A 9169-nucleotide genomic window follows, 5' to 3' on the forward strand; every position below is an offset into this window, starting at 1 on the left:
TTCTAAAAGATGTACGTTTTTTCACTGTTCTCCCTATGTTTTGTGTTTTTGATGTCATGTTTTATATCTTCATGTTTATCCTTTAACTGTTTATTGTAGTTATAGTTGATTTTACAATTTTTGTCTTTTAATCTTCATACTGGCTTATTTAAGTGGTTGATCCACAATCTTTACTATATATTTGTCTTTACGAGCGAGATTTTTCCTTTCCTATGAATTCTTACTTCTTGTTATAGCCTTTTCTTTTCCACTTAGAGAAAACCTTTTAACATTTCTTTTAGAGTTGGTTTAGTAGTGATGAGCTCTTTTAGTTTTTGCTTCACTGAGAGGTTCTTTCTCTCTTCTTTAATTCTAAATGATAATCTTGGTGGATAGAGTATCCTAGGTTGTAGGTTTTTCCCTTTCAGCACCTTAAATATATCATGCCACTCCATTCTTGCCTGCAAAGTTTCTGCAGAGAAATCAGCTGGTAGCCTTCTGGGTATTCCCTTGTATGTCGCTCTTTGTTTTTCTCTTGCTGCCTTTAGAAGTCTCTCTTTATCTTTAACTTTTGCCATTTTAATTATGATGTCTTGGTGTGGGTCTCTTTGGGTTCATCTTGTTTGGGACTCTCTGGGATTCCTATACCTGGATATTTGTTTCCTTCTTCGGGTTTGGGAAGTTTTCAACCATAATTTCACCAAATACATTTTTGACCTCTCTCTCTCTCCCCTCCTTCTGGGACCGCTATAATGTGAATATTAGTACACTTGATGTTGTCCCAGAGATCCCTTGGTCTCATTTTTTTAAGATTTTTTTGTTGTTCTGATTGGGTAGTTTCCATTATTCTGTTTTGCAGATCAAATGTGTGTTCTTCTGTATCACTTGATCTGATGTTAATTCCTTCTAGTGTGTTTTTCATTTCACTTACTGTATTCTTCAGCATTGACTTGGTTCTTTTTTATATTTTCTAGTTCCTTGTAAAAATTTTCACTGTGTCCGTCTATTTCCCCTAGTTCAGTTAGCACTCTTACTACTAATGCTTTGAACACTTTATCTAGTAAATTTTTTTTAAAAATATTTATTTATTTATTTATTTTTGGCTGTGTTGGGTCTTCGTTTCTGTGCGAGGGCTTTCTCTAGTTGTGGCAAGCGGGGGCCACTCTTCATCGCGGTGCGCGGGCCTCTCACTATCGCGGCCTCTCTTGTTGCGGAGCACAGGCTCCAGACGCGCAGGCTCAGTAGTTGTGGCTCACGGGCCCAGCTGCTCCACGGCATGTGGGATCTTCCCAGACCAGGGCTCGAACCCGTGTCCCCTGCATTGGCAGGCAGATTCTCAACCACTGCGCCACCAGGGAAGCCCTCTAGTAAATTATTTATCTGTTTCATTAGTTGTTTTTTTCAGGTTTTTTCCCTGGTTTTTTTGTTTGGAACAAATTCCTCTGCTTATTTTGCTTAATTTCATCTCTATGAAATTAGGTGAAAAAGTTACCTATCCCAGTCTTGAAGGGGTGTCCTTGTGTGGGAGCATCACTATGCAGTCTCTGTGTGCCCAGTGCCTTTGGTGGGAGAGCTGGATCTAAAGTAAGCACAGGTCATCTTTCCCCAGGGTGTGCTGGCAGCTATCACCTTGGTGGGAGGTGGGGCTGGAGGTGGAGGGGCTAGAGCTAGAGCCAGAGCCAGGTGTGAGCCAGGGCTTCTCCTATTCTCAGTGGCTGTCACTGCCCTACTGAGAGTGGCGTCTGGTCCCAGGATACTGGAGCAGAAGCCGAGGTTTGGGTCTGAGCTGGTTCTGTTTCCTCTAAGTGTGCTTTCTACCCTGCTCCCAGCAATGGCACCTTTGCCCCAGAGGGGGCAGTGCTGGAGCAAGAGGGGCTGGAGTGGGTGCTTGGCATGGGCTGGGGCACACTCTGGGGCAGTCCTGGCACGCCAGTCAGAGCTCCAGACCACTCCTGATCTGTTGCTTCTGCGAATGCCAGTAATGGCCGCCCTTGCCCCAACTGGATGCCATGCCAGGTCTGAGCTGGCTTCATCCCCACCCCCACCACCCCCAAACTGTGCACTCTCCTCGGCACCGGCAGCCTTCTCCCTAGAGTGGAGCTGTGCCAGAGCCAGGGAATCAGTGCAGCTGCTTGACGTGGGCTGGGGTGTGCACTGGGCTGGGGCATTTGCAGGAAACCAGCCAGAGTCCCAGGCTGTTTCAGTCAGCTTCCTGCACCTTGTTCCCTGGAGTAAGCAAGCATGTGCTTGTTTTTCATGAGTGAAATCTAGGCTTCTAACAGCTGTTCTCTAAATCCTACTGGTTTTCAAACCAGCTAAGGGGATTCATCTTCCTGGTGTCAGACCCTAGGGCTGTGGTGCCTGATAATGTGGTTTGAACCACTAACCTGTGCACCCTTTCTTTTTTAAAATTTAATTAATTGATTAATTTATTTTTGGCTGCGTTTGGTCTTTGTTGCTGCGCACAGGCTTTCTCTAGTTGTGGTGAGTGGGGGGGGCTACTCTTCGTTGTGGTGCGCGGGCTTCTCATTGTGGTGGCTTCTCTTGTTGCAGAGCATGGGCTCTAGGCACACAGGCTTTAGTAGTTGTGGCATGTGGGCTCAGTAGTTGTGGCTCGCGGGCTCTAGAGCACAGGCTCAGTATTTGTGGCACACGGGCTTAGTTGCTCCGCGGCATGTGGGATCTTCCCGGACCAGGGCTTGAACCCATGTCCCCTGCATTGGCAGGCGGATTCTTAACCACTGCGCCACCAGGGAAGCCCTGTGCGCCCTTTTTGAGCAATTTTGCTTTTAGTCATTTATCGTTAGATTGTGCTTCTGAAATGTTCTTCATAATTTTGTTTCGAATAGGGGAAAATTGGGCTCAATCTACATTTATTCTAAAATATCCCAACAATATGTACTTGGTTCAGTAAATTTTGGTTTTATCCAGACTGTGAAATATCAGGGAGCTGCTTACATTGATGGTGTGAATGTTTATTGACAATATAGCAAATGGGAAAACAAGTCATGGAGTCATATGTTAAGTATGAGCTCCATTTTTTCCCTGGTTGTTAATAAATACTGATTTTTTAAAAGTCTACAAGTATTACACCACAGTATCAATAGGAGTTCCTCTTGGTGAAGAATAGTGAGGGTGTCTGTGGCGGGGAATCAGTTTCCATGTGGTCCTTCAGGTGATGCCACCCGGATGGTGCCAGCATCCTGAAACCCAAGGAGGATTGTGTAATCCCTCTCTTCTTTGTCCCCTCCTAGGGGCACAGGTCCTGACCTGATTGCTTCTCTTCCTACCCATATTCCATGTGGATTTTTCTTTACACCCTTGGTTGTATAAGAGTCTTTCTGCCAGTCTCCAGTTTGTTGTCAGTGGGAATTGCTCCACATTGTAGATGTACTTTTGATATGTTCATTGCAGGGGAGGTGAGCTCAGTGTCCTCCTAGTCTGCCACCTTGATCTTCTCCTTGATGCCATACTGTTTTGATTACTGTGGTTTTGCAGTATAGGTTTTGCAATATAGTTTGAAATCAGGGAGCATGATGCTTCAGCTTTTTTCTTCCTTTCTCAAGATTGCCTTGGCTATTCACGGTCTTCTGGGCTTCCATACAAATTTTAGGATTGTTCGTTCTGTTTCTGTGAAAAGTGCTATTGGAATTTTGATAGGGATTGTGTTGAATCTGTAGATTTCTTTGGGTAGTATGGACATTTTAACAGTATTCTTCCAATCCACGAGCACAGAATATCTTTCCATTTATTTGTGTTATCTTCAGTTTTTTTTTTTCATTAATGTCTTATAGTTTTCAATGTGCAGGTCTTTCACCTCCTTGGTTAAATTTATTCTTAGGTATTTTTTTCTTTTTGATGCAATTGTAAATGGGATTGTTTTCTTAATTTTTTTTCTGATAGTTCATTATTAGTGTATAGAAATGTAACAGATTTTTGTATATTGTTTTTTTTTTTTTTTTTTTCCCTTTGGGCCAAGCCACACGGCTTGTGGGATCTTAGTTCCCTGACCAGGGATTGAACCCGCGCCCTTGGCAGTGAAAGCGCGGAGTCCTAATTACTGGTCTGCCATGGAATTCCCTGTATATTGATTTTGTATCCTGCAGCCTTACTGAATTTATTAGTTCTAATAGTTTTTTGGTGGATTCTTTATATAAAATCATGTCATCTGCATATAGTGACAGTTTTACTTCTTCCTTTCCAATTTGGATGCTTTTTATTTTTATTGCCTGACTGCTCTGACTAGGACTTCCAATACTAGGTTGAATGAAAGTGGCGAGAGTGGGCATCCTTGCCTTGTGTTTGATCTTAGAGGAAAAGCTTTCAGCTTTTCACCACTGAGTATGATTTCAGCTGTGGACTTGTCATATATGGCCTGTATTATGTTGAGGTGCGTTCCCTCTATACCCAGTTTGTTGAGAGTTTTTATGAGTGGATGTTGAATTTTTTCAAATGCTTTTTCTGCATCTGTTGAGATGGTCATGTGATTTTTATCCTTTTTGTTAATTGTGTGTATCACATTGATTACTTTGTGGGTGTTGAACCATCCTTGCATCCCTGACATTGGCATCTTGTGCATTCCCTGTTTTAACCTAACAGATATCACCATTATGCACCCATTTGGTCAAGGCAGAAACTGAGTCATCATAGATGCTTCCCTCCTCTCCTTCCAGTCATTTACTACTGTGCCTTCGGCATCTTTCCTTTTGTCCTCCTGGATACTGCCTGGGTTTAAGCATCATATCCTATCATGATTGGCAGAAGAATCTCCTAAACTGGTCTCCCCACTTCCAGACTTTCTTGTCATGTTTGTCCTCCTTGTGTTGGCTGCAGAGAGATCTGCAACCCGATCTGATGCTTTACTACCCTACTGAAAACCCTTGGCTCTCCATTGTGCCGTGCCCCCTGCTTCCTTTCCAGGCCCATCTGCCATGCACTCTGTGCACCTGTGTTATCACAGTGGTTGCTGCTCCTCATGCCAGGCTTCCCTGCACTCACCTACCTCCTGGTCTGTCCTTTGACAGCTCTGGGAAGCTGCCTCTTCTCCCTCCCTTTCTCTCCGTCTGTTGTAGATGTTCCCCCAACTGCCTCTAGCATGCTGCTTAGTGACCAGGGTGGTAGAGAATGGTTGTGTTTGGGTTTGAATTCCAGCTCTGCTACTTCATAGCTTTCTGAGTTGTTATTCTCTAGGCCTGTTTTCTACGTGGGTCATGTGAATGAACAATGCTCCTTTGCAGTGTGGAGAATACAGTTTTCACCTCACCTCCTCAGGTTACTTATTCAATCCATCAGGAATCAGCTCAGCATTTACCTCCCTGAACCAGGCCCCTCTCCCCAGGGTTATGTTTTTTTTTTTTTTCAAACTGTATCCAGCTTTATTAAAGATACTTTTCATAAACAATCATGGTATTTCAGGCAGGACATGGGCAGACAATCGTTAACAGTATACAACAACTTTCAAACTCCCTTTTGCAATGGACTACCAAAATCAGAAAGCCACTATAAAACCCAATGAAGTCTTCATGTGATGCTCTGGACAGGGAAAGTTTAGAGTGAGGGCTGACATTTCACATTTAGTATGTTGTTTAACAACTTTTCACAAGCCGACCCTGACTTTCAGAAAATGGAAATGAAAATGGCAAAAGTATCAATCTGAAGATCCACAATCTAAAAAAGGAACCGCTGCTCTTTTGAGGGACGCCATCTCATTGGTGACAATGCAAAGTCCAGATTGCCTGACATACTGGTAACCAATTTTGGGGGGTCAGGTTCCAACAGGTCTCTGGGTTTAAGGGAGTCAAGTCTATGCTGAAGGTGGAGAGGGAGAAGAGGACATAAAAACTAATTTTAGTTTTTCCACACCACAAGGCGTTTGTGCCAAGGTGGCTACTGTGTGTCAACACCAAGGAACCCCTCCTTCCTGGGAACCACGAGGAAGTCTCTCAAAACCAGAAGGGAAAGGTGTTTTTTTCCCACATCAATCCAGCTTCAGAGACAATCTATTAGTGACATGTGCTCTTCCCCCAAAAAACAACAATGAAGTGTTCTGTATGCTAACAACATAGCTTAAAAAAAAAAAAAGTAAAACAAAATTCTGCATTTTTATAAAACTTGATAAAAAATAGTATTTCAAACTGTACAGTCACCAGAAGTACACAGTTATCAAAAATGCACACTTCACTTGGCATCTCCAGCACCTTCAGCTTTCTGTGCCTGGTCTGTTTTGGCATCTCCGTTTTCTGCAGGGTTATTCCCATCCTTGCCAGCATCAGCTTTCCCCTTTTTCCCTTTGGGTACCTTCTCTCCCTTCTTTGCAGGGGCCTTTTTAGGCTTGGGCTCTGGCTTTGGAGGAGCAGGTTTAGCAGATAACCTGGCAGATCTTCTCTGTGGTTCATCCTTCACCTTGGTTTTATCTCCTTTAGCATCCCCTTCAGCCTTTCTCTTGGGCATGGTGGCGACGGCGGCGGGACGTAGGCGCTGGACACGGGGATGCAGTGGCGCGCGGCTTTGGCCAGTCCAGGGGTCGCTCTCGCCTCTTCTTCACACTGCTCCCAGGGTTATGTTTTAATAGTACTGGCTAGTGCGTGTCTAATTTGTGCAAAATATTTTCCTAAGTATTTTGCATGTCATTTAATCCTCACATCTACCGTTTTCCAGAAGTGTAGACAGAGGCTGACGTGCCAATGCTCCCGCCACTGGTAAATGATGGAGGTGGGATCCTGAACCTAGAGTCTGGCCTGAGAAGCCTGTTCTCTTAACTGCTGCCTCTATCTTTATCAGCTTGTTAATTTACTCATAGCAGTTTTTTAACTGTTTGTTGCATAAATAAGCAGTTAGGTGACATGTGAAATGTCTGGCTCGCTGCCTGGCATGGAGGGATTCAGAAAATGTGGAATGAACAGTTCTTATTCCCTGGCAGCCTCGAGGACATAAGGGCCCTCAAAGGGAAGTGTTTTCTTCTGGATTCCTTGCTGCCGGAGTTGCTTGTGTTTCCTGCCCGAACAGATCTGCATGAACACCCACTGTACCAAGCTGGTCACCTCATCCTACAAGACAAGGTAGGGTGGATGGGTAGAAAAGGGAGGAGCGGGAGGCGAGTGATCAGCCTGGGGTCCCTTTCAGCCAGCCCCTGTGCTCTGCGCCGCCAGGCGAGCTCTCTCCCGGCCATGCTGCTGGCTCCACCTCCAGGTTCCCATGTCATCGACGCATGCGCTGCCCCAGGCAATAAGACCAGTCACTTGGCTGCTCTTCTGAAGAACCAAGGGTGAGTGCCATGGTCAGACAGAGGAGTGGGGTGGGGTCTGACCCTATATTTTGTAAGAAGAAATAAGGAACTCTTAACTCCAGTAGGTCACGAAGGCTGAAAGGAGGCCTCCCCTTTAAATATTTCCTCCTGGACCTAGGGTAGTTCCCTAAGCTTCCCAGTGGGTTACACGTGTGAGATGTGAATCCCTTAGCCCTTTGGGGCACAGTGCCCTGGGCAGTTATTTCTAACCACTGACCTTTATTTTTTTTAACTTTGTTTTAAACTTCACGTGACTCACTTTAATTTTTTTTTTTTTTAATTTATTTTTGGCTGTGTCGGGTCTTAGTTGCGGCACACAGGGTCTTGGTTGAGGCGTGCAGGATCTTTCGTTGCAGCGCGGGCTCTGTAGTGTGAGGCACGCGGGCTCTCGTTGAGGTGCGCGAGCTTAGTTGCCCCGCAGCATGTGCGACCTTAGTTCCCTGACCCCGGATCGAACCCACGTCCCCTGCATTGGAAGGTGGAATCTTTACCACTGGACTGCCAGGGAAGCCCCCCACTGACCCTTTTAAATATTAATTGAGAATTTAAAGACATTTAAGTATGATTTTCTGTGTGTCCTGACTTCAAGTACGTGTTACTGTGTCAGACCTGTGGGCTCTTACGTGTTGCGTAAATTCTCAGTTCACCTCAACTCTGCCCTCCTCTCTAGGAAGATCTTTGCCTTTGACCTGGATGCCAAGCGGCTGGCTTCTATGGCTACCCTGCTGGCCCGGGCCGGGGTTTCTTGCTGCGAGCTGGCTGAGCGGGACTTCCTGGAGGTCTCGCCCTCAGACCAGCGTTATCGTCGGGTCCAGTACATCTTGCTGGATCCTTCTTGTAGTGGCTCTGGTGAGATGGGGGAAAACGCGGCCGAGGGCCCCACAGATCCAGAGCAGCCTTAGAGCGGGGATGGGGGCGTGTGGCGGTCGTCGTTCGTTTTGGCCTCGGGTTTGGTTCTGGCTCAGACTATCCTGTGAATGGTCAGACGTGCTCATCTGTATGTGGGGATTTCATACGAAATCAGGCAGCGTGTGGCGAAAGCACTCTTCCCTAGGGATGCTGACCAGACAGCTGGAGGAGCCCGGGCCCGGCGTACCGAGCCAGGAGCGCCTGCGAGCGCTGGCTGCCTTCCAGCAGCGGGCGCTGAGCCACGCGCTCACGTTCCCCGCCCTGCGGCGCCTCGTCTACTCCACGTGCTCCCTCTACCAGGAGGAGAACGAAGACGTGGTGCGAGCCGCCCTGCAGCGGAGCCCGGCAGCCTTCAGGTAGTGGGTGTCCACCAGGGTCTGGGCCGGGGGCCGCCCTCTTACCGAGAAGCCCGTTCCATTTCCTCTCTGCAGGCTGGCTCCTGTCCTCCCCTCCTGGCCGCACCGAGGCCTTGGCACTTTTCCAGGCGCTGAGCACTGCCTCCGGGCCTCCCCTGAGACCACGCTCACTGGTGGCTTCTTCGTTGCTGTACTGGAACGGGTAGAGGTGCCAAGGTGAGTGAGCAGGGGGCCTGCTTGGAAGACGCTGGAGGATTGGGGCACATCTAACTCACTCTTCTTTTCTTCCAGCTCCGTCTCACAGGCTGAAGCATCAGCCCCAGAAGTTACACCCAACCCAGCCCCAAAGAGAAAGAAGAGGCGGCGAAAGGCAACAGCTGCCCCCAGCTCACAGCCTGACGTGTAGCAGGTGCTCAGAGCTTTGACTCCTCAGGTCCTCCTCTCAAGCTTAGTCTCGGGCCCTCAGCCCCAGGCAGCAGTTTTTTTGAAAGGGCTCTTTTATGGCTGGAGAAAGAAAACCAGTAACCCCGTTTCTCCAGCTGGAAAAAGCGGATATCCCTGTGCTGTGGGTCCCTTCCCTGGGCTCTGTTCTTGCTGGTGAGACGCACTGCTTCCCACAAAAATAAAAGGCAGGACATGG

At 47.0% G+C, this 9169-nt stretch overlaps 2 protein-coding genes across 2 annotated transcripts in view; one reads left to right on the top strand and one right to left on the bottom strand.

Annotated features, from left to right (window-relative positions):
* Nucleotides 1–9169, top strand: part of NSUN5 (NOP2/Sun RNA methyltransferase 5) — a 34114-nt gene extending 24945 nt beyond the window's left edge. Inside the window, exons 5-10 of the mRNA XM_036824923.1 lie at nucleotides 6899–7037; nucleotides 7128–7243; nucleotides 7935–8113; nucleotides 8319–8529; nucleotides 8605–8745; nucleotides 8821–9169. Coding sequence (XP_036680818.1) covers nucleotides 6899–7037; nucleotides 7128–7243; nucleotides 7935–8113; nucleotides 8319–8529; nucleotides 8605–8745; nucleotides 8821–8935 — 901 coding nt within the window. The 3' untranslated portion in view covers nucleotides 8936–9169. The remainder of the gene's footprint in view (nucleotides 1–6898; nucleotides 7038–7127; nucleotides 7244–7934; nucleotides 8114–8318; nucleotides 8530–8604; nucleotides 8746–8820) is intronic.
* On the bottom strand, nucleotides 5325–6547 carry HMGN2 (high mobility group nucleosomal binding domain 2). Its single transcript, XM_036824924.1, has one exon. The coding sequence runs from the start codon at nucleotides 6427–6429 to the stop codon at nucleotides 6157–6159; it is 273 nt and encodes a 90-aa protein (XP_036680819.1). The 5' UTR covers nucleotides 6430–6547; the 3' UTR covers nucleotides 5325–6156.

Source organism: Balaenoptera musculus, chromosome 15 (genome assembly GCF_009873245.2).
Source record: "Balaenoptera musculus isolate JJ_BM4_2016_0621 chromosome 15, mBalMus1.pri.v3, whole genome shotgun sequence".
Taxonomy (NCBI): Eukaryota; Metazoa; Chordata; class Mammalia; order Artiodactyla; family Balaenopteridae; genus Balaenoptera; species Balaenoptera musculus.